Raw genomic sequence first — 23,642 nt, 5'->3', positions numbered from 1 at the left:
AGACCATAGATAAAATAAAAACAAGATCTCCATGATTTGCAGGTAAGAGATTCCCAGCCTTTTGCAACCCGAGGTGAAACTCTATTTCATAACTTCGACAACTTTTAAAAAGACACATAAGATTTAATCAGACATACCCTTGGAGGACACTTCCATTTCACTAGAGATATATGAGATAGCTTCACTGCCCAATGATTTGCAGGTTGGCTTAACTCAAAGCCTGGGGGCAAGTTGTTTTCGGACCCCATGCCACCTGCATGTAACGGCCATGCCTTTGCCTGGAGATGTTCTTGGGCTCCCATTCCAACCTGTGAAGGAGCGTCTTCCGACAAAAACATCCTTACCTGATGAAACAAATATATTAGTACAAAGAAAGCAATTCAAGTTGAGTCATTCATAATCAAGACTTAATCTAGAGATTTAAACATGGAAAATGTTAATCAATAGTTGATTCATATAAATCATGATCAGAGATACATTCCATATGAAATCAGTGCTACGAGAATAAATCAATCATATATTCACCAAAGTAACCGAATCATGGTTTCTGATAAGCACAAGCAACGAAACAGCTAACGTTCACAAACAGGATAATACTCGTGACTACATTCACAAAGCGCAGTTAAATGCCCACAATGACATGGAAAGATTAAAATATGCAATTAAGACCAGAGCATCAAATAACCATTATTACTCCAGTGACACCCGGTCCACTTTGGACAATGATTCAACAAGTCAACTACTTTCTGAAATACCAAAATAAAGGAAAACAAAATGTGGCATTAACAAACATACAACCCATCACTTGATTCACTACTAATCTACTGAAATGCCAAAATAATCGAAGAGGGAAAAGAAAACATCTCTAAGGATCCATAAATTTATTACAGTCCCGCATATCAGCATGGCTTAAATTCAAAAGACCATCAAATATGGAGATTGTATTGTATATCAATCTCCTTCATCCAGGGCTAAGATATGCTTCTCCAGAAAATAACACATTAACAAATGTAAGACCTATGACTCATCACTCTTTTTAAAATTAAACAAATTGAAAGCAGAACTGCAGGAGCAGGATGATGTGTAGAAACAGAAGCTTAAAGTCATTAACATAAACAATGAAGGCGTGAGGGATCCCATGCTTAAAATTTGAAAAGTACCAACCCCTCAAACCCAAAAAAAAAAAAAAAAAAAAAAAGATAATATATTAAAGGTACAGCTATGGTAATATTATCTGGTACTTTTAACATCTACTCTCAGAGTACTCTGATTGTCAGGGAAGTTATACAGTAGTTGCATCGACCAAGTTTAGCCAATTTATCCTTAACAAACTTAAACAGTATCATTAAAAAATGACCAAGCTATACACGGTTTTGTTAGGGCCAACAAAATCATAGCATGTTTACATACTTCAGGATGGGATGACAAATGCTATTGAATTGAGTGATTAAGTTAACACTAAACATTCACTAACTTAAAGTGCAATACATATTTTTTTAAAGAGCATTGAACAATCAAAACACAATAATTTTTTCATTCAATCTAGTTTAAGGATAAATTCGACTTTATGGAAGGTATAGGTCCACATTATCCATAGTCACCATTTCTACTCTTTTTCCCCTTACTTTTTGCCCTTTCTACTGTTCTATTCTCTGTTGTTTCCATCTTAAGTTTTTTAACAGCAACAGCACCCCCAGCGCACCACGGAAGAGTCATCCAATATACCACTGCACACAGCATGCTCAACTACTACCAAAAGCATTCACATGCACAAAACACAACCTAATTTAAGATTAACATACTTTATATTTCAGTAAAGAATTTTCAATAATCAATACTTAGGAATTTATCAATATATAATGGCAGCCATATGGACCTCAAAAACTTGAAAAGAGCAAATCTTAGATTTTTAATTCTCCTGTGCTGAGAATAAGGACACATTCTACTTAGAGGAACTAGGCTTAGGTGTGATTGACCAAAGGAGTACCAAAATTACAATGGCTGGGAAAAGGAGTGCGAGCTTATAGTAAATTAAGAGGCCCTTCACAATTTGGTCTCCCAGTTTATCTTATATTCCAATTTGAATAACTCTGAGGAAGGAAAATATTTCTCTATTTTTTTACACATCAAATTCAATTAGTTAGGGAAAGAGAATACCCAAAAAGAAAGTCTTTACTCACATTCATATTCTCTATATCACTGTCATAACGAAAACACGGCAATACATAATGCTAAATGAAAGAAGACATGATCTATAGTCACTCGGTAACAAAACAAAGGTAGCATTTGGAGTGACTCACTTCCTCACTTCACAAAATAAGTGGTGAACCAACAACTATTACAAAGAGGACATCATCACCAAAAACAAACACTCCAATAGGGAAGCTAAATTAGTTTATCACTTCACGGAGTGTGCAAACTCATGCTATCAGTGAGGAACTAATAGGTAGCAATACCAATGCCCCATCCTCCGTTTCCCAACTCAGTTGAGCACAAATTACGAGACTGGAATCACCTGAATCACACACTTCATTCAGTGTGAAGTTAGTTTATCCAAACCGCCACTGCAAAAGCAAGGCCAACAGTGCATACAGTATTTACCAGAATCTAATACTTCAAAAACATAACATATTGACAAAATGAAACATGCACGGCAAGCAAACTACAGACGTATGGCCTGGTTCATCGCAAGGTATTGGGAGGTGGCATGGCTTGATTGTATTAAGTGAATGAACAAAAAATCAATCCTGGAGTCAGAAGCAGCGAAGAATTGGAAGATGGAAATGTCATTGACTGAGTACTGCTTTCACTACTCAAAATCAAAACAATGATAGTTGAGTACAACCATTACCAGACCACATGATTCAGTCCGCGCAGAAACCAAAATGTGCATACAACTCAAACTTCATCTACTGGTGCACATAAATAAGGTTGTAACAACGAATTCTACTTGCTTCTGATCCTCTTAAACTAAAATTCATTATTGTGAAGTGCTCTGAAATTCCAAAGTTGTCTCACTTAATTGATTCAACAACCTATCTTCCCAAAGTAGTAACTTTTCAAATGTTATTGGTTGTATAATTTTTATGCAATAATCAATTTTTTTTTTCAGTTCACCCACTGAAAAATCATTGCTCGTTTTCCGGTTGGTTTATCATTTCCGGTTACTTTCTGCCGTCATTTGAATTCAAATTCTCCAGATTGTATTATTCACATTCAAAACTCCCAATCAATCAGTCGCAGCAAAAAATTCGATCTCTCTAAATGCAAACAATATGAGTCAACAACAAGAACTGATTTTTTCATAGAAGATTACCTGACATAGATTAACTTCAGTAGCCCATGAAACCCTTTTTGATTTCTGCAATCTTCTCATATTAACAAATCAAAAGTTCGATTCGATTCGATTCGTTTCTATTCCCAAATAAATAGATTGATGTATCTTATAACTCCAATCGCGTTTTAGCAATCCAATCGCCCAATTTGCTTTGCCGCATATAAAAACCCTAATTGACGATTAAGTTTTAGTCGATTGTCCCTTCGTTGAGCTTGACTGTTAAGAGGGAGAAAAATGGAAAAGGAAAGCAGAAGGTAGGGAGTGACAGTGAGGATAAGTCCGAGAGAATTCAAGATTGGAACCCTAGATCCTCTGCTTTTTCATTTTTAGTTTTAGGCCTACTAAATACACCCCAATTTTCACTTTAATTTATCTCTATCTCATTTTATTTTAGAAAAATGTTTTAGAGACATAATCTCCAAACCATAATAATGCCATAAAGAGGTTAAAATAGTTATTTTAAATAGGATTTCATTTCTTATTAAATTAATATTTTGTACATATACATTCTTGTCCCTATAAGTCTATAACCGTTATATCTCTTCTAATTAAGATGAATGAGATTTGCTATTCCTATAATTATGAAATTCTTCTAATACTTTCTAAATTAACTAATTAGTTACAACAAATCTCTATTTAATAATTTTATTGGTTAAAAGTTGATTGTGATTCATTTAAAATTCGAAAATGTTGATAAGTTAAAATGATTAATTTTGGTTTAGTATAATTAATAAAACCAATACTAATATTAAAAAATATAAATACAAAATAAATAACAAACATTTAATAATAAGTTAATTGAAGATATACCATGCAAAATATAATAAATTAATAAATTCATATACGGATTTTTTAAAATCAAAATTATTGTATTATTTAGTCCAGGATATATCTTTCAAACTAACTCTATCATAATTAAATTTTATAAGTAGTTTATTTTCTCCTTTTCTCTATAGAGGAGTATTAAAGTTTTAAGCTCAATTACTATGAAATAAATTAAAATTTGATTAAGGACTTAGTTATATTAATTGAGTTTACAATTCTAATTCGAATTCTTTACTTTTTAAAAGTTTAATTTCTGTAAAGTCTTTTTAGAACGTTACAGTCGAACTTTGATAAAAAAAAAATAATCACATATTTTTAACTTATTTATTTAATATTTTAAGCCATATAGTTAGTATTTTGTCTTTCATGCTATTAAAATATTATAGTTTTTAAGTCATTTTTTAATAATATGAAACAAAAATTTGATAAATGATATATTAATACTGACTATGTATATGTATTATTTTTCAAACATTTCATAATTTTTATTTAACTATTTACTTTTTTAATTTCTAATTTCATTTAATTCTTATTTTTTAGTATAACATTGCAAATGAATGTATCTATTAATCAAAGAACAAAAATATTAAATTTTGGAGTAATTTTTATACGATGATGAAGTGCAACTTAATTGATAACATGCTTCCTTCCAATTGATCGAATTAAGTGTTTGAGTCATCACATGATAAATGCAAAATGACTATTGATCTTTTAAAAGCAATACCTTTCATTGATCATAACAATAATTTTTATTCACAAAAATAATACTAGTATAGAGTAATTTTTATTCAAAATAATGATATTTTATAGTATTACAATAATAATTTTTATTAGTAAGAAGAATAACTTTTATTAGTTAAAAACATTAACTTTTACTTAGAAGAATTATAATTTTAGTCCTATATAATATATTTATAATATTAAAGTAATAGAGTAACTTTTATAAATAAAATAGTACTCCGTAAATTATATTTTTAAGAGCAATAATTTTTAGTTTTATATTTTAAAAATCATATGAGCTCTTTCTCGTAAAAAATATGTATGTTTTAAAAATTATTATTTAATTGATAAAGTTTATACCGTTAAAGTAAGTATGCAAAGAAAACAAAATCAAATTGTCGCACCATTCCATAAAATTATAATTAAGATTAAAATACTCTAATTAAAACTATAGATCAATAAAGTAGCTAATTTAATTTTCATAATCTAAGCTATCTTTCTAAAATAACATTAGGGTATATAAGTCAAAATATAAATTACACTTATGGCAAAGTGACATAGGGGTATTATGGCATAGAGACATTATGTCTCTAAATCACTACCCTTTATTTTAATACTAATCTATAGGTTATAAATGCTTTTTTCCCAACTAACAAGCACATGGAATTCTAAAATTGGTTAGATGTGATGTAAACAAGTTCTAAGAGTGATCTTATATCGCACAAAATATGCTAAGAATGTAACAAAATGTGACTCGGAAGCGAGAAACTAGTCTATGGTGTATGACTGCCCAAGAAACTAATATCATTTCAGTTATAATCAACTAGGGATGAGCATCCACGAATGAAAGTTATCACTAAATTGCATGTGGGAAACGTTGCCGATATTTAATGTTTAATGTTTAAAGAATCTTATCATAATAATGTGTGTTCTTTCCTGCCAAGGAATAGAGAAACCAGTTATTTTAATCTATAAGAGGAATATTAGATTGTACCAAACTTGTGTATGGATCGTATCAAGAAAAGGCAAATTAAGATCTGGCTCTAGGTTGTTGGCATAACTAGAAACTTAAAATATGAGCAATCTAATGAGACCTGAGAATGCTTTCCAGCCTGAGGAAAACTAGTAATATCGCAACTGGCATGAATATTAACAATACCTTGAGGAGAATGGCTTGCATTTCCCTTTGTGTTCTGTTGTGTTTGTGACAGTGAACGATGAATACGAGGAGATCCTTGCCTTTCATCAGTACCAGGTAGTGAGTGTCTCTTCTTTATGTAGATCTCCTTGTCATGGACATCAGGACTTGATCTTGGAGAACCATTTGCTGTAGTCTTGGCTCTTGCAGATTCAGTAGCTTGCATGTAGCTTGGTAGAGAATTCCTGCTACTACTATCTCTTGGATCCTGTTCCTTATGATCCGGTTTTGCTGAACCAGATGGAGTTTCGCCTATTTCCTGATTTATGCTCCTGTAACTGATCCAAGCTACTTCTAGAAGCAGAGCCTGGAGTATGATTTGAGGGATTTTTATCATCTGATAAAGGCTTACTCTTGCGATTGGACTGACTTTTTTCACCTTTACTTTTCTTCCGTTTAACAGACCCTTGGCTGGAAGGGGTTGCTAGAAGTTCAGGGGTAGCTCCATTTTTTCTGGGAGAAGCTTCAGGTGATGATTTGTTTCCCCGGTGGCTTGTTTCAGATTGTTTCAGATCTTCTGGCTTTTCCAGCTGTGGTGTATCTGCTGGTACGCAAGAATTAAGAGATTCTTCAGAAACTGAGTCAACACTTCCATTTCTCTCCAACTTGGTAGTGTTATTGGATGAAGGATCAGTTTCCAGAACAACAGATTTAGCCTCAAGTTTTAAATTCTCTCCATTTCTTGGGGCATCAGTCTCATCTGAAACGTTTCTTTTCGTTTCACTGTCCCTGACTCTAGCCTCTTCTGACCTATCTGGTGAATCTAGAGTTGAATACGTGGAAAGTTCAGTCCCATACTCAGAGCTACCTAGTTGAACTGCGGAAGCATTGGAAGTGGGGTGGCCAACTACTCCACTGTCTTTGTCCCCAGACCTGAATAGATTGATCTTGATTTGCAGAAGAAACCTTGTCCAAACTAGATTCAATTCCAGGATCCTGACCTGAGGAAGTGTCTAGTTTTGCAGATGGGGCAGCCAAGCTCAGTTCTTCAAATTTTGACTGTGCAGCAATGAAAGCAGGATTACTTGCCTTTCTTGAAATAAGTTTCACCTCTGTTTCAGGTTGCATGCTGGAAAACTTTTCGCAATCAGGTGCTTCCTGAACAATTCCTGTTTCCTCTTTTTTGAGAAAATAATCCACCTCCATCACCTCATTTTGTACTTCCTCATTTTGTGACTCTTCCATAACATCAACCAAATCTGTCTTTTTTATCTCAGCGGGAGAAGATTCTTGCATCTCACATTTTGGATCTGATTGATCACTATTCTGCAGATGGACGTCTAAGATGCTTGCATCATATTTTGTCATCTTGTTATCATTGGAAACATCATCTGATGCATTCAAACAAGATTCAGAATCTGTTGACAAAGGAATTATTTGAACTGAAGGGTACTCTTCGTTGCGACCAGGATGTCCAAGATTATCCTTTTGTTTCTCCACCACTGCTTCAGTCTCATGTGGCTCTTCATTGCTCACTGATGAAACAGACATCCATCTCTCCAGCCATGTCCAAGCTGAGTCAGGTTTTGAGGGGTCACACTTGATGTTCGTAGGTTTGGTCCTTGGTGAAGCTTCCATGAGCTTGAATCAAAATTCAGTAAGCAAGTCAAGGTCTAAATAAACTACCCCTGTTCTATGGAATAAAAGCTAAAATAAAAACATCAATTACAACAAGCAGTATATCAGAAACAGTCATTCACCTGACGAGCAAAGGCATTACTAAGAAGCTTCTCAATGGATACATAAGTGTGTGGCTGACTTGCTTTGGCTTCTTTCTTATTCTGAAAATGAAGGAATGATCAGAAGTTAAAATAAAACATCGTAGGAAAAATAGGGATGAAGATCAAACTATTTAGTCCATGTTCTATATATAGATAGATCATAAGGCTGCTTATAGTTAAGAGGAAGATTTGTTCCGACTCCACACTTGCAGTCAGTACACGGCCTCTATTCCAACTACAGATCGGTTGAAATTGAAACCGTTTAGGGTTGTTAGGTTTTCCGGGATGAGCAGCCTAATAACAGTGGAAACAAGGGGCAGTGGAATATGGAAAGCTAATTAAATTGTTACCAATGAGTCTGATCATTATTAACCTGTAAACGGGGATGGTGTGCTCTAACAAGAGCTTGCATTTTAATGATGGCTTGTACACACCGAAGAGTTCCCACTGCATGGCTGCGAACTATGTGTCCTCTGACAACAGCTTGCAATTTGGTTGCACTTTTTTGCTTCAACAGATATCGTCGAGCCTGGTAAGACAAAACAAAAATGATGCATAAATATGACTCATTAACTTAGAATGTAATACAAGAACACGTTGGCATACCAGCAGCCCCCTAACAGCAGTCTGGATTAAAATAATACAGTGCTCATCAGGAGGTGCATCTGCTCCCAAGTCATTCTCTCTGGATGCTTGACTGACAAGGCAAGGCAACTCAATCCTCTCTTCTTTCTGCAGAATTTCAGTGGTCTTCTCTTCTTTCTGCGGAATTTCTGTGGTCTTCTCTTCTTTCTGCAGAATTTCTGTGGCCGTCTCTTCTTTCTGCAGAATTTCTATGGTCTTCTCTTCTTTCTGCTCAATTATAAGCCTACTAGACTATTTAAATAGCAAAGCAAGCTTATGCATTCAGCATGGTGCACAAAGCAACACACTGTCGCCAAGATAAGCATCAACTAAGTAAAGCATATCATTGTACATCCTGTTAAGGTTATGCATCTTAGGAAATAAGTCCCTCTTACGTAGTTTTAATGGATGTAGCGTGTAGTAACCGTAAACATGCTTCTAACATATTTAATCTCGGTGATTGGTGTATGTGAACAAAATGAAAAATTTCATGATATTAGGAATCGTCAGAAGAGTTTGAAGTAATAGATAAATTAATAGATTAATGAGTGCATTATGAAGTAGAGTATCCCCATTGTAACTACTTTACTCTCCATATTTAATAAGTTCATAGTTTCCATTTCTAACAAATAAATGTTGGCGTGTCTGTTATAATTTGCATCTGCGTTTTTAATGAAGCAACAAATATAAAATCCTACGACAACCAAAATTAAAGTTGAGTTGCAGGTTTGCACGTCATTTCACAATACGGCATTACACATTGTAAGTACGAAAAAAATAAGGCAGAGTAGATTTCTTGAGCTTACATCTAGCTCTAAGGGGTAGATAGATTTCAAGTTTTCAACAAATATCACAGAACATAACAAGTCTTGACAAAGTCAGAGTAGAACGAAGAAGCGTTTCTAAATAAACAAAAAAAGCACATCCACTATTAGGTTATATTCAGTTTGATGATTGACTGGAGAAGACAGCAGTCATTTTGGGATCATCTATTAGGTAACCCTATAGTTCTTTAACTTAGTTTATTCTTAGGCTTCTGCATCAAAAATCTTAAAGACGCATGCACTGCAGTTTTTAAACATTTTCTTCAAGCATCTTTGTCAATTATAAAATCAAAATTTTGAGATGGTTCCTATTAGAATTTATATTAATTTTCTGCTCCCGTTACGCAGAAGTTGCATGCCAAATGCCTAAGGGTTCAGATTTATATGGAAAGATAACATTTCCAGTAAGAATTTCACCATTAAATGCCAGGGATTGGACTAAGAAAATCAGCAGAATGTAGGCCAAGAAAAAACAAGAGCTTAAAGATATTCATTGAAAATTCCTATGCAACTATCTGAATGATAGAAAGTACAAAAAACTAACTTGAGCATTACGGACACGTGACACGAGCTTAAACCCTGCATACCAAAACATCCTTGTCTATCTTAATAGTGAATATTAACAAATGTCAGAAGCATAATGTCAGACGTCGAAAAAAGTGACAAATGGCTAAGACACCACAATTGAATTTGCATGACTTGAAACAAGTGAACCAATAAGCATCATCAAACGGACAATAACAACCGCAGCGCAATAAATCACAGCCATTGATAGTCATGCCACATGCATAATGTTACACAATTGGGGCAAGAGTGGACAGGGAGACAAGTAAAACACCCATAGAAAATACCATTTCAAAGGATGCACCAGTAAATGAACCTGATCAGTAATGCATAAACGAATATAGCTGAGTTCACTCAAAACAACTACTCCCTAATCACAAAGAGATCTACTTCAAGATCACATTTTTCATAATTTAACACCCAAAAAAGCAACTACAGCAACAAGGAAAACCAAATCCACATTGGCCTCTGTAACACACTGAGCAGCAAATCAGCAAAAGATCACATAAAAGAAAGCATTTTTCATGTGAATCCAATGAATTCAAAATGTGAGCCACTAAACCACATACAATCCAAAAAAAAAACACAATTTCAAAACAAAAAGGGAAATGTTTCAGATTCAGACACAACCGCAAACAGAGCTTCTCTACAGAACCGCAAATTCTTCAAACTCCAAATCAAATTCATAAACCAACATAACAGAAACTGAAATTGAAGCAGCTACAATTCAAAAAAATTAAAAAATTGCATATACTTCGGGAGTTTGGAGATCGTCATGCTCGACAGAATCACCCCCGCAGCCGATGATCCTGAAACATGCCGGCTTTGATTTTCCCATAGCGCGGATTCCTCTCTCTCTCTAGAAATGGTGTGCTCTACTTGAACCAGTCTATAGACTAGAGCAACATAGAAAGATGCTAACTTTAGCAACTAATTTTTTTATTAAATTTCGAAATGTATTTTGTTGGAAATTACTATGTTTATTTTGGGGAACTCGGACGTCAACATCTCCCTCAGATCTAATTAACTTTGCTTTTGGATTCCGTTTTGTGTCTTTCAAAATTAATTAGGTTATCTTCCGTCGGAACTGCTGTTCCGACGGGACATCCGATAAAATTGGAGCGATACAGAGAAGATTAGCATGACCCATGCGCAAGGAAGACACGGATAAATCGAGAAATGGTACAAATTTAAAAAAAAAAAAAAAAAAAACAGTTGTTCCGACTGAGTTACCGTAGTTGGCGCGACTAGACTATACATACATTTTTATTTACTGTGATTCAATTTTCCGTTGAGACCATCTAGTATTCGAATGATATCGTTATGACTTAATCGTTCGATATTCAGCGAGACTGTCATGACACGATTGTCTATCGGAACGCGACACGGTATTGGTTGGAATTTTGTATTAGCATATGCCAATAATGCCATATGCGGGTGCATAGGAAGACAGGTAATCTTCTTTTAATGATTGGGGATTAAATAAGTACTAGCAATAATTAATTAAACTTTTTCTAATATATAATGTACAGGTATGATCCGCTACATGACATACTAGTATTGGATAATTTAGTGTATCCCCACCTGGCTATATTGAATTTTATATATATCTTATAGTGATTTGATTTCTAAATTTGAGCGTATTTGAAGTTGTTGTGAGCATCATATAAATGTATTAAAAAATAATCAACTTTTATTGAAGAATATTTAAGGATTTAAATTAGACATGTGATAATATTTAATAATTAAATTTAATGCATAAAGGTTATAATATACTACATTTATATCAAACCCAATAATATGTATGAATACTTTTCTCTTTATCATAGTCAGCACATGCTCGATCATAAAGATGATTTATCATTACAATTAATAACTCTTCATAACATAGATAGGTCTTTTATTCTTAAAATCTCGATTATACAATTTTTCAAGCATATTTATCATCATAATCACGATGATTTTGCATCAAAGGGTAAAATAGAAAGATGTCATATTTTCTTTATATTTGCTTCTCGCGCCATCCACCCTACTCTAATCAAATCGTTGCACGATTTGGAACAGTTGGTATCATGGTAAATACAGCTATTATTTGCATATTTTACATAATATTTTATCATAGTTGATAAAATGAGTTCATCATGTGGTTGATAGTTTCATTTCATCAAACAGTATTAGGTAACCAAATTATGATAACGGTTGTACAACTTATAGATAATATAATGGTGAAGTGTGATTCTATCAATTATAGTTGTATGACTCTTGTCTCCTTTTGCTTAATGAATCATCATGGTATAAACCTACCTTTAACTACCTCTTTATCTTTTTACTCATAAAGGTCTATGGTACTTTGCCATGCCAATTAAAAGTGATAAAAAGAACTTGCAATAATACAAGAAAAAGGAAGTAAAAAATAAGAACACACAATTTAGATCTCATATCTCACTTGTTGGACTGTAATGGGCTAACGGACTCTGGTCGCCGTTGCTTCCCGAGAGCAGAACCCGATAGATTTTGCGTAGCAATCATTTGGACCGTGACGTATAAATTAGGCACGAGTCGTTTGTCCAATCGGAATGAAGCCTTTTTCTAAAGAGAAAAGGATGAATGGTGGGAGCCTTTCTTCACATGGAAAAAAAGATTTCCCATTATTGTAAAACACAGAGTGAATTGTGAAACATTATATGTTAAGTGGTGAGTCCATTTCTTGGACAGTGACACTTTTCCCTACTATTGTAAAAACATAGAGAATGTCTCAGTTGTCACTAAGCCGTAAAATGTCTGGCTTCGCCACTATATGACAATGTTCTACTTGATACTACAAAGTAAGAAGATGGTTACATAATTTCCTTTTTCTCTGGTCAGAAAAAATAGTCAGATGATACATAGTCCACGAATGTCTTCCTTTCTACCAAATACAAAGAGGTTGGAAACCTGTTCTAGGATGACATTCTACTTGGAACATGTTCAAAATTGAATGCATCCCAGATAATTGTAAGAGAAAGGCACACTTGATAAATCTAAGAAAAAAATAAAAATAAAGATGTATCAGCTCAAGACATGCTCATGACTTCTTAGGTCTTCCTCTCCTACCCGAACCTCTTCCTCCAGCACTTGCAGTCTCAGATGCAGCACGGCCCCTCCCGCGACCCCTGCCTCTTTTAGCCGAAGCAGCTCTGCCCCTCCCTCTGGCTGAGCTCTTCCCACGTCCATGTTCTGCTTCACCGTTGAGTGAATCACTGTCATCGCTCTCGTACTCACTGTTGTCCTCATCCTCAGAAGAACTTTCATTCTTCCTCTTTTTCGAGTTTTGAGGCTTTTTTGCATTACTCTTCTTTGGAGCTTTGTCAGCCATGTCGGCTCCGTTATCAGTTGGTTCAATCACTGCAGAGCATGAAGAAAGTTTTGCATCATCAAAGCAAGCCATAACAGTTTTCGCTGGGCAAAAGAACATACTGAAAACATAAGCTAGAGCACTGCGCATCTCATATTTGAATCGGTGCTCATGGAAATTCTGAAAATGGTTCATAGGTTTTGAATTAATTTTTCATTAAGTGCATTGAACTATACCTTCTGCAGCTTTACCATCATGCACTTCAAGCTATCAAGAAACATGAAAGAAAAATCAGATAACCTTCAACAGTTCAGATAACTTTAACAGGTAAGTGTCTCAAAAATTAATACCTCTTCAATTCTTGCAGCATCTTTGGTTCTATCAACCACCACCAGGGAAAGGGCAAATCCACAGGCAACACTACAGAGAATTATGCACAAAATCAGTGTCTAATGTCTATACAGAGAGAGATACCAAGTCTGAATTCATTATATTGGTACTACTAACCTAATAACATGCATTCCCTCTAGGATGTCCACTTTCTTTGGAATCGCTGATGATCTGCAAAGAGCAAAAGCAAGACATATCCTCAATATTTTTATATGTGTCTACATAATCATAGACCCAGGTATGAAGTTATGGGTTTCTCAAAAGAATATGTATGAACTATGAAGTTATTGAAATCAATGTGCATGTGCAAATGTGGCATGCAAACTTTAAACTTTAAAAAACCAAGTACTTTTGGCCATTAGGTCCATATCCCAGTTCTCCAGATTGCGCATGACCCCAACTAATACATGAAGAATCAGCCCCCACAAAGTGGTGCATATTGCCTGAATCCATGCAGCGCAGGTTCCAGCCACTGAGAAAGAAACTAGCTGGTCAATACTCAATCGATTGGCAAATAGAGTAAGAATATAATCTCTCTAGAGCAGGACTTGTGTTTGCATCAGTTACAAGAACATCAGTAATGAGTGAGCAAGGTCCCTTGCTTGGTTTGGGAGATTAGTTAACTATTTTCTTGTTTTTTACTTCAATAGTCAGAAAAGAGATCATATATAGACCTCAAATCCATGAGAGGCTTTGGGTACATCCAGTCATCCCCACTGTTCTTTATCTTGCCCCACATGTAAAGCTGCCCACCTCCTGCAAAAATAGTATTTTTCTCAAATTGCTTTCTTCGGTCAAAATAAGTTTACATCTCAGAAGATCAACTTACACAGGCTATAAATCAATAAAGTATATTCTAATTCGGGTACGAGACAACAAACCCACAGCAGACAAACTTGAGAGAACTCTGGCATATTCATACCACAGTCCAGCATGAATTTGGACCCTCACATCTGGCACTTAGGGTTAATATTTTAACAACCAAGACACTTGAGAGTTGAGACTAAGGCTAAAAGGTTTTCTTTGTACAAGGTTCAAGTCATGTTCAACATCACCAGCAGCCAGACAGTTTATCCTAGTGCTAAGCTACTCTAGTGTCTAGCCCCTTCTTACTTTAACAGCATCACAACATACTCATCAAAACTGACTGAAGGAAGCAGCATAAAAGTTTGATAACAATTGTTGATATTATTAGCAATACCAATTAATGAAGTGAAGATCCAATAGCCAAGTAAAGCTTACATCTGTACCCCAAAAAGACAATGACCTTCCAACTCTACTAACAATATTATGTCCCAATTCATATCAATCAGAAACATACTTAAAAGAATGCAAATAAAGATGAAGCAGCAAACCCAGAAAACAATGGAGAAAACTGCAGCTAGAAGGTGGTAAGTCCTACCGGCTGTACATGCAGAGTTGGCAGCACCTGCTGAAACAATCGCATTTGGAGGTAACACATTATGCCTTGTGAAAACATCAACAATACGTGGAGCCCATTCATCCTTCTGCTCTCTATGCCCAAGTCTGTCATTGGCAGGAATAAAACTCAGCCCATAATGATGAAGAAGGTAACAGCAGAGAACATAACCAATGAGCCAAAACAATTGCATTACCTTCCATAACCACCAAAGCCCCACCTATCATTGCCACAATAGGAAAATCAAAGAAACAAAAAGTAAATCAAGTGTTTTCGATTAAATGATGATCAGTTAAAGCTTTTAGAATAATCTTTACCATGCAATAATGCTAACTTACGTGTAAACATGACCATCCTTAGTAACAGCCACTGGGATAAAATAAACAAACAGGACTTGAATACCAGAACATTGTAAGAAATATAGTGGACTAGAACAATACATACGTTAGGCAGTTAATGGTTTGAATACCTGTATGATTAGTTCCACAAGCAGCTTTAACAATAGTCTCTCCAGAAAGAGAGGCTATAGCTCTAGGCCTGGGTTGAGCTTCATAAGCAAGCCTCACAGAGCTGTCCTTGGTATTATACTATCAATGAAAAGCTTGTCTTGTTAGTACTTGGATAAATGGAACATCAATTGACATGAGTACAAAGAATTGAAAGACAAGAGCTACAAATATTCATAGAGTTTTCAATTATAAGGTAAAAACAGATCAAAACCATTTGATGGGAGAGATAAATCTTAAAAGATAAATAGATTACTGAAATAAATAACACGTTACAACTCTTTTACTGGGTTTACCTCATTGTTTGAACCATGCCCTAGCTGTCCATATTGTGGAAGACCAGCAGTCCTTGTAGATCAAAAACAATAAAAAATCAGCAGTTGAACAGGCAGAAATACAACAGCAAGTCAGCAACTCTAGATATGCAAAAAAAAAATAAGGTGCATAAACCATACATAATAGAAGATCCTTCAACAGCAGTGAGCCACACTGTAAATTCACCCCCACAAACAGCACTTTTGACTTCAGTTACTTGACAACGAACTGGAAGTAACTCAGACTCTGCAAAGAAAGAATGTATTAGCAAAATGCAGTAAATCCAATCAAACAAAACTCTCTTAGTTTTATCAAATAAATGCGGAAAGCAATTTTGCCTGTATAATTCAAAAGGGAGGTCAAACGGCAAGGATGTTAATGGTCAGGGTATTGACTAACAACTAAAGCAAGTGGTAATGGAAGTCATATCAAAAGTTAAAAATTTTCCCACAGTAGTATACAGTTCTTTTGCAATTATGTAGTGCATGATCACAGTTAACACCAATAAGAACAAAAATAATAAACATAGATCTGCAAGCTAAATATGCGAATACATTCTAATTTAAGTTTCTAACATATTTGAACTGCTTTAACTTGGGAACTGTACTGTGACAATCAATGGATAAAAACATGCACCAGAGACTGTAAACAGCATATTAAAATAACAAAATTGACTAACAATTATATAGGAGGGATAGGATAGTAAATTTAGGATGCTTTTCATCCATGAGCTCCTTGATGCTCACCATTTTTAGTGGAACCTGAACCGAGTTGTCCATGCTTATTCCAACCAAATGCAAATGAGAGACCATCTTCAGTCACTACCACGGAATGACTCCTACCAGCCCCTGCTCTAACAATGTTATGCCTGAAAATTGTGAACATATGTTAAACAGTTATAGCCTGGCTTGCGATGAACAAGTCACTATGTTACATCCGGAAAAAACCGGATTGAACTAAACATGAACGCGATCTGTTTTCTTTTAATGGTACATTTTGAACATAAGTAGACAATTCTAAAGCTATAAAAAATCAATCGACCACGAGGTAAAAGAAAGTAACAGACTTGGACAATTGCGAAACAATCGTCGGCCTATCTCGCTGAATGTAATCACCATGACCAAGCTGCCCTTTCTGCACACTTAGCAAAACATAACAGAGAAGCACAATGAGAAAACATAAAAAAAATCATCAAAAAAACTAAAACTCGAGATAACACAACAAACATGCCTCATTGCGACCCCAAGTGTAGCAACGCCCATTCACATCCAACGCCACACAGTGGCAAGACACTACATTACACAAAAAAACATGAATCAATAACAAAATTCTTAGAAATTTCAGAAACTGAACCAACCAAACCACTAAACAGATATCCATTTACCGCAGCCAGAGGCAACAAATCGAATATCCACCCCCATAAGCGGGCGCAGCCTCGTCGGGGAGGCCAAATTCTCCTCCGCCGTGGTCCTGCGGCGGCCCATTGCCTCCCACGACGTGGTCCCGCAGAAGAGCAGCTCCCCTCCCTTCACCTCCTCCTCCACCGCCACCTTATTCTCCCCCTCCGCTGCCGCCATTTCCCGCCAATCCCACTCAACCGCCCAAATTGAAATTCAAAAAACAGAGATCCAGCAAATACGAACTGAAATTGATTAAATCGGGAGATAGGGTTGCAGGAAGGGGCTGCAAAAAGGGAGAAGAAGAGTAAAGATTTGAAATTTGAAAACCCTACCACGACTCCCACTAGTAGTAATTTTAATTAGGAGAGAGAATGGAAATGGGGGTTTTACTGTTGTGGTTTGCGGTTTCCGAGATTGATGAACTTACTTTATTGGTAAAGATTTCGTATTTTCGATTTCGTTTTTTTATTTTATTTAGATTTCTGTTTTTGGCTGTATTTGTCCGGTGGTTATATGTTGGTTCCCGCGTTATAAAATTTCATTGCTCATTTCCTTTTCTATTTTGTTGGCCGTTAAATTACGTAAATTGGGAAAATGTTAAATTTACTTTTATAACCTTTTAATTGTTACAACAAATGTATTTTATAATGAAATCTAATTAAGAAAAATGTCATAATTATATTCTCCAATTTAAAATACGACACTTATATATAAACTAAATAGAGCAGTTATCACTATACTTTGGTAGTTGGGTAGTAGGTTGAACAATAATTAAGTGCAAAACTTTAATACATAAATTCATCAATAATTGAGACTACATTTAAATCTTTAACATAATCGCGTTAGCAAATCTTTAAATCCGTACTTACAAAAAGTCGTCTTAGACCATCTACAACCATTTACACCAAACTCAAACTCATTTTTTAAGTATACGTCACACCAAAAAGTAGTTTACTCCAACCATTTACACCAAATTCAAAATTTACACCATTTTTGGTTTTTTGACTCAAAATTTTTGAAGTAGCACCATATTTGGTGCTATTTCACAAAAAACATAAAAAATGAGTTTGACTTTGGTGTATAGTTGGAGAAGATATCTACACCAAAACTCATTTATGGAGTACGGTTGGAGATGGTCTTACACTAACGATTTTGCAGTAAGACAGCTGATTCCTCAATGTAGAGCATCAAAGTGAAGCCCATCACAAACCATATGATGTATAAACAAAGAAATTTAGCAAAATGAAAAAATATACTTATCATAAAAAGGTATTGTTCAACAAGTACAATACAACAAAATGGAATTGCCAAAAATTACTACTCCATCACATTAAGAACATGGATCAGTATTCAGTCTCATAGGGAGATGCTAACCTACCTACAATAAATTCACCTAACTTGTGTGTGCCTTCTTCTCAATGCTTGACTTGCTTAGAACAACAACACCGATTACGATTAGCGCAGCACCTGCAAACCACTGTAGTAATTTGCTAGCGTTATGGAAGAGGCTAGAGTAGAAAATTTGAGCTAAAAACATTTCAGCTAGTTTAAAGGAAATACTTGTGCCACAAATCTTAATGCTAATTTATGACGAATTAACAGATGCACAAGTATATCTATGTTTTCCCCGAGTCATATTCGTGTGCAAATTGAAAGACAGAACGTGGGGGGTAACATTATGTATCCCGGAAAGATAGTTCTTGACTCTATTTTCTTCATTTGAACTAAAATAGGACCAAATTATGCTGTGTTTAGTCCGTTTCCGTATTTGAGAAATGAAAACATCTAGGTAAAACTTGGTAGATAGCATACAAGCCTTCGACAGCCAGTTCACTAACTAAGCCACTGTTTTCCTAAACATATAATTCAATTACTGAAAGAACTTTATAGGGAGAAAAAATTGGTAAAATATAAAGGAAAAATTAATTAGATAATCCAGAAAACTTGATAACAAGAGATATGCGAAAACCATAATAGCAGCATGTGCTCAAATGTTGTTTTCAATCATCAAGATTTTATCCATGAGTTTTACATGAATTTTAGTGAAGTTAGCCTTGTGACACTGTTCTTACTTGGCTGTGGAGGATTGTAAAGCTCCAGTTAGTAAGGAATTAATTTAACAGCTTTTCAACATATATTGCTAATGTAACTCTATAAAGTTTAAATCATCAGACTGCACTCGCAAGACCAGGCACATTTGTCAATTTGCAATTGGTAAGAAACAGCTTAGTGAAAGCTTGTAACTGAGTGAAAAACATTACCTTAGGAGGTAGTGCCTCGTCAAAGAGAATATATCCAGACATCCCAGAAGTCAGAAAGTTTGTTGCAAAGTTTGTCACCGTAGCTTGTAAAGCCGACAGAGACTTCATGCTATTAACATAGCATCCCCACATTATGACATTGAAAAGCACGACCAGCGCATATTTCAACTACAATATTTTACTACATATCAATTAGAGAGAGTAGAGATAACTATAGACAAAACATATGATCAATAAACTGAAGACGAACAACCAGCCGATGGATGAACCAAACTGCAGTTCAATAGTGTTCAATTAACATAAGATCATCAAACCAATGACTTAATGACCTTTTAGGATCTGATGAGATAAGAAGCCATGTGAAGAATACTTTGTTTTATCAATGCAATCATACCACACATCACTGTCCTAACTCCTAAGCAATATAATGGGAAGCATAATCCAACTAACTGGAAATCTATCCGTATTGCATACCTATCATATCTATCGAAGCAAGTGACAAGTATAGATAATTATGGAAGCAAAGTTTACCACCAAAATTAATACTATGAATCTACAAAGACAAGAAGTTAGTGGTGCATTTTCACTAACTTCAAATCACATTAACAATCGTGTATTAGTATGCATTTCACATCTTTTTCTTATAATTCCAATATCATCAAAAGTAAAGCATCATAAAATTCAATATCATCCATGGATATAACAATAAAGTATATTTTTTTACGAAGAATCTTCACCAAGATTCTCCTGTAAAGAATGTCAATGTATAATGACAACTGAAAATTCATACACTTCCTATAATATAAACACCCACACTAAATAAAATTGCTTGATCCAAAACCATTCATTTTAACTTATGGTCCCTACCAATATACTCCTAAGTACCAAACTTATCAAAGATTTGAAGAAACATCACATTGATATCATAATAAAACCATCACAATTCAAACACAACCACCATAAATTTCCCCAAGCTAAAACGTTCTACTTTATAAAAATGGATAAAGAACACACTCACGCACTTATCAACCAACCGATTCGAACTTCCAATCCATTAGTTGGAAGGGAAATATCTTACCAACATCCAACATGCCGCACTTCTTCACCCCATAAACAAAGCTCTTTCAAAAAATTATCATTACCAAATTAAACAACAAAACACTCACACAAGCCATACTCGACTATTCATCTATTTGTCGAAAGAGAAGCATCGTATCCCCATAGCATTATAATTGCAAAAAAAAAAATTAAAAATATCACCACTAAACATAAACTACTTGAGTGTATCAATTTTTGAGCCACCTAACACTCTTTCTAACAGAGCCTTTGAGCTTGCCTTCAACAGAGTAAAATTTGTAGCTTGCAACCCTTCTCTTCCTCTGAAAAAAAAAATCCCTTTCGACTACAGACCAATTGGCAATTGCAACACTACATAATAAAATTATGCTACACTTGCGAAGGGTGTTCAATCAAAACAGATCAATTATGCTATTCGAGAACACGAATTGCAATCGGATATCTAAATCGCGGAATCCGCAGCTTATTCTATCGAAGCTCAATCCGGCATGGATGAATTATTTAATGGATGTTAAGATCATAAGATGGGTGAATTTACCTGGGATGAGAAGAATTTGGCAGAAATGGCGGCAAGAGCAGCGTTGAAACCGGCTGAAATCGCCCACGCATACCCTTTCTTCCTCTCGCTTTGCATCTCTGATGCTGTTGGGAGATACACAGGCTAATCATTTTTCCAGTATAATAAAGTATTTTTATAAAACTCTATTCACTTTAATAAAATTTGAAAAACCATAGTATTGTGAAGATTTAAATTTTTGGGCCTATTTTTGTTGAGTTGGTACAATGTAAAATTTTGGTTATAAAAGTTTATAGTGGTATAAATGTGTATTACTCCCTTCGTCTCGCTTTAGCAGTCCCATTGACTTTTCTGTCCTCTTTTTGTAAAAATGATAAAAAATAGTTTAAGTAGAGAAATGATAAAATAAGAAAGACAATAATGTAGATAAGACTTTTCTCTATATTATTCTCTCTCTTAATTTACCATTTCTCCTTTTTAACTATTTTATATCATTTTTACAAAAAAATGGCAGAAAAGTTAATGGGACTGCTAAAGCGGGACAGTGAGAGTAATATATTGACGTAGACATATAAATGATATCGTTCTAAGCATAAAAAAAATGATTTTGTCTCTCCTTTCTCTATACTTACTTGTTTATCATCACAACATGATTAGTGATGAGATGGCGTAGGAAATGTCATAGTTGATCCTCATTGCCATATATAGGTGTTTCCGTATGACAACTTAGCTTTATTTTCCTCTCGGCTAGCTGGAACACTTGCAAATTTTTTAATTTCGTGATGTGTTATTCAAATATTGAAAGACTGGGATAATTCATAAATTTATTTCTTCAAATATTTACATTGTTAGAGCATCCACAACGGCATGACAGGATAACGGGGAAGCGAGTGGGGTTGTTATGCCACTCTGCCTTCCCCGGCCAATGAGATTCGTGCGTATTGCCGTGTGGGTGGACGTGTTCAGTCAAAAATTTAATTTGTTACAAAGAATTTGAAAATTTTATTTTCGAATTTAGAAATATCTAACCTACTATACAATATAACCATCATATTTATGTTACTAAGTGGATTTATACCTATTTTTCTCGTGTACTACCACCCACAAGATACTCCAAAAGTATATAGTGGAACACATTTGGGAAAACTTTGGTCACAACAACGAATGATCACAATTTCGATCATCACTTCCAATAAAATAAATTATAGAATTTCGAGTGGGTATCTTTCTGTCTTCCAACAAAATGATAACAATATGTAATAGGATTTTAATGAATTTCAAATTTCAATTAAATTTTGATAAAAAAAAATTATTCCATGTAATATAAAATGGAAAAAATGATAAAATGATAACAAAATATACAAGATTTATGAAAATTTAAGGAAATGAATGATTGGTTGTGTGTTGGTGTTAATATATGGGGTAAAAGTTGTTATAGGAATAGGAGTATAATCTATCAATAGTGAAGCGAATGAAGCATCGTTGTGAATGATCTTTTATTCATTTGGCTTATTCTAAAATGTTGATTTTGTGACATAAAGGTGATTGACAATGAAGGTGGTGTTGTTTCATTTTGATTCAAAATTAAATATCATATACTACTATTTATTAATTAGCCCAACACTTGATCTATGAAAAGTAATTAACTTGTAACGTGCACAAGTTAATACAGAGGTCACCTTTTGTAACCAAGCAAAACTATGGTGATTGACAATGAGAGTAATGTTGTCTATTGATCCTCACAACTTTCCCTTTCAAATCCCATCTAGCTTTTGCAAGCAAACTTTTCTTTTCAAGTTACAAATCGTTTGATTTAATGACATTGAAGCGTTACCGTTTCGAAAAACATGACATGCTTGGTCGATCGTATGTGGTTTTAAGATATGTTGGTTAGTATGCTAAGCATATAATTAAAATGTAATTCAGTATAGTACTATTTCCATTGAAAATAAAGTCTTGAATTTTGTTGGTGAGAAATTGGGGAAGACTCCTCCATTGGGCTTTAATTTGCAGATGGGAGGAGAACTTTAATGTGTTTGATTGGTGCATTCCTCAAGATTTGTGTGACAAGTCACCTCAAAATACTTAACAAATACATTTTCTATTGCAAAATTAGGGTGAAATTCTAATATATTCTGATAAAAAATATTACTAGTATACTGTAACTAGATCACATGATTTTAAACCAGCTTTGGAAATAGGGATGACTTGTGTAACTTCTTTTTCAGGTGAATAATCTCAGGGAATACTTTTCTTGTGCATGAGACATTAGGTTACTACAAAGCTATACAAATCTATACAATATTGAAAGAGTTATCAAAATAGTTACATCATGTTGCTCACAATTATTATGGTTGGTTTAGTGCAACTCGTAACTAAGAATATGGCTGCAAATTTGAATAATAATCTATTGATAGATGACTGTAAATTTCCAATATACAGCTTATTATATTTAATCTAATTTCGGCCAATTAATAATTTCTCCTTTAATATATATTGCGAGAAAAATTAAAGGGATCACTAAGTCAAATATTGCATCACACAATCAATAATGTCCCATCAATATTTACACTATTTACTCCAATATTGTCTCACATGATTGGTAATTT

General features: G+C 34.6%; 4 protein-coding genes and 1 non-coding gene across 7 annotated transcripts in view; 1 reads left to right on the top strand and 4 right to left on the bottom strand.

Annotated features, from left to right (window-relative positions):
• The window catches only part of LOC125217995 (zinc finger CCCH domain-containing protein 6), a 5,319-nt gene extending 1,670 nt beyond the window's left edge, over positions 1–3,649 (bottom strand). The window contains exons 1-3 of one of the 2 annotated variants that reach the window (XM_048119582.1): positions 3,317–3,649; positions 2,457–2,515; positions 138–344 (exon numbers count right to left, since the gene is read on the bottom strand). In XM_048119582.1, coding sequence (XP_047975539.1) covers positions 138–344; positions 2,457–2,515; positions 3,317–3,323 — 273 coding nt within the window. In that variant the 5' untranslated portion in view covers positions 3,324–3,649. The remainder of the gene's footprint in view (positions 1–137; positions 345–2,456; positions 2,516–3,316) is intronic. The other variant, XM_048119583.1, reaches the window with a different exon arrangement.
• A 2,276-nt stretch (positions 3,650–5,925) lies between these two features.
• Positions 5,926–10,651, bottom strand: LOC125221482 (protein IQ-DOMAIN 32-like). Its single transcript, XM_048123602.1, is given in 9 exon segments — positions 5,926–6,312; positions 6,314–6,961; positions 6,963–7,661; positions 7,781–7,861; positions 8,175–8,330; positions 8,408–8,677; positions 10,101–10,129; positions 10,234–10,291; positions 10,568–10,651. Coding segments are annotated over 9 exon segments (2,412 nt in total).
• Positions 10,652–10,905: 254 nt separating this feature from the next.
• On the top strand, positions 10,906–11,007 carry LOC125185731. The gene has a single exon (XR_007170233.1). It is a non-coding gene; the product is annotated as a U6 spliceosomal RNA (small nuclear RNA).
• Positions 11,008–12,650: 1,643 nt separating this feature from the next.
• On the bottom strand, positions 12,651–17,573 carry LOC125223473 (protein RCC2 homolog). Of its 2 annotated transcripts, none has more exons than XM_048126637.1 (16): positions 17,163–17,573; positions 17,009–17,070; positions 16,845–16,912; positions 16,525–16,646; positions 15,919–16,024; positions 15,760–15,811; positions 15,427–15,544; positions 15,296–15,326; positions 15,154–15,177; positions 14,940–15,064; positions 14,212–14,293; positions 13,887–14,009; positions 13,655–13,708; positions 13,498–13,567; positions 13,384–13,414; positions 12,651–13,197 (listed from the first exon to the last, which is right to left on the bottom strand). In XM_048126637.1, exons 1-16 carry the CDS (start codon positions 17,353–17,355, stop codon positions 12,878–12,880), a joined length of 1,581 nt encoding a protein of 526 aa, XP_047982594.1. In that variant the 5' UTR covers positions 17,356–17,573; the 3' UTR covers positions 12,651–12,877. The 2 variants fall into 2 exon arrangements, with proteins under 2 accessions (XP_047982594.1, XP_047982595.1); XM_048126638.1 differs by having other exon boundaries at positions 16,845–16,919; positions 17,163–17,304.
• An 838-nt stretch (positions 17,574–18,411) lies between these two features.
• LOC125219862 lies at positions 18,412–21,185 on the bottom strand. Its single transcript, XM_048121947.1, has 3 exons — positions 21,055–21,185; positions 19,440–19,607; positions 18,412–18,655 (listed from the first exon to the last, which is right to left on the bottom strand). Exons 1-3 carry the CDS (start codon positions 21,148–21,150, stop codon positions 18,572–18,574), a joined length of 348 nt encoding a protein of 115 aa, XP_047977904.1. The 5' UTR covers positions 21,151–21,185; the 3' UTR covers positions 18,412–18,571.
• Between the last annotated feature and the right edge of the window lie 2,457 nt (positions 21,186–23,642).

The sequence above is a fragment of the Salvia hispanica genome, chromosome 4 (genome assembly GCF_023119035.1).
Source record: "Salvia hispanica cultivar TCC Black 2014 chromosome 4, UniMelb_Shisp_WGS_1.0, whole genome shotgun sequence".
Classification (NCBI taxonomy): Eukaryota; Viridiplantae; Streptophyta; class Magnoliopsida; order Lamiales; family Lamiaceae; genus Salvia; species Salvia hispanica.
The sequence above is the reverse complement of the archived record's forward strand: the minus strand, read 5'-3'. Positions and strand labels throughout refer to the sequence as shown.

What these genes read in the sequence shown, in the direction of transcription:
- LOC125223473 (XM_048126637.1), bottom strand. Translation starts at nt 17,355, where the DNA reads ATGGCGGCAGCGGAGGGGGAGAATAAGGTGGCGGTGGAGGAGGAGGTG. An exon ending in ATTTGTTGCCTCTGGCTGCG is followed by an intron (nt 17,071 to 17,162) that starts GTAAATGGATAT and finishes TGTGTAATGTAG; the next exon opens with TGTCTTGCCACTGTGTGGCG. An exon ending in GGCTTTGGTGGTTATGGAAG is followed by an intron (nt 15,065 to 15,153) that starts GTAATGCAATTG and finishes TGCCAATGACAG; the next exon opens with ACTTGGGCATAGAGAGCAGA.
- LOC125219862 (XM_048121947.1), bottom strand. Translation starts at nt 21,150, where the DNA reads ATGCAAAGCGAGAGGAAGAAAGGGTATGCGTGGGCGATTTCAGCCGGT. An exon ending in CCAAATTCTTCTCATCCCAG is followed by an intron (nt 19,608 to 21,054) that starts GTAAATTCACCC and finishes AAAATATTGTAG; the next exon opens with TTGAAATATGCGCTGGTCGT. An exon ending in ACGAGGCACTACCTCCTAAG is followed by an intron (nt 18,656 to 19,439) that starts GTAATGTTTTTC and finishes AAATTACTACAG; the next exon opens with TGGTTTGCAGGTGCTGCGCT.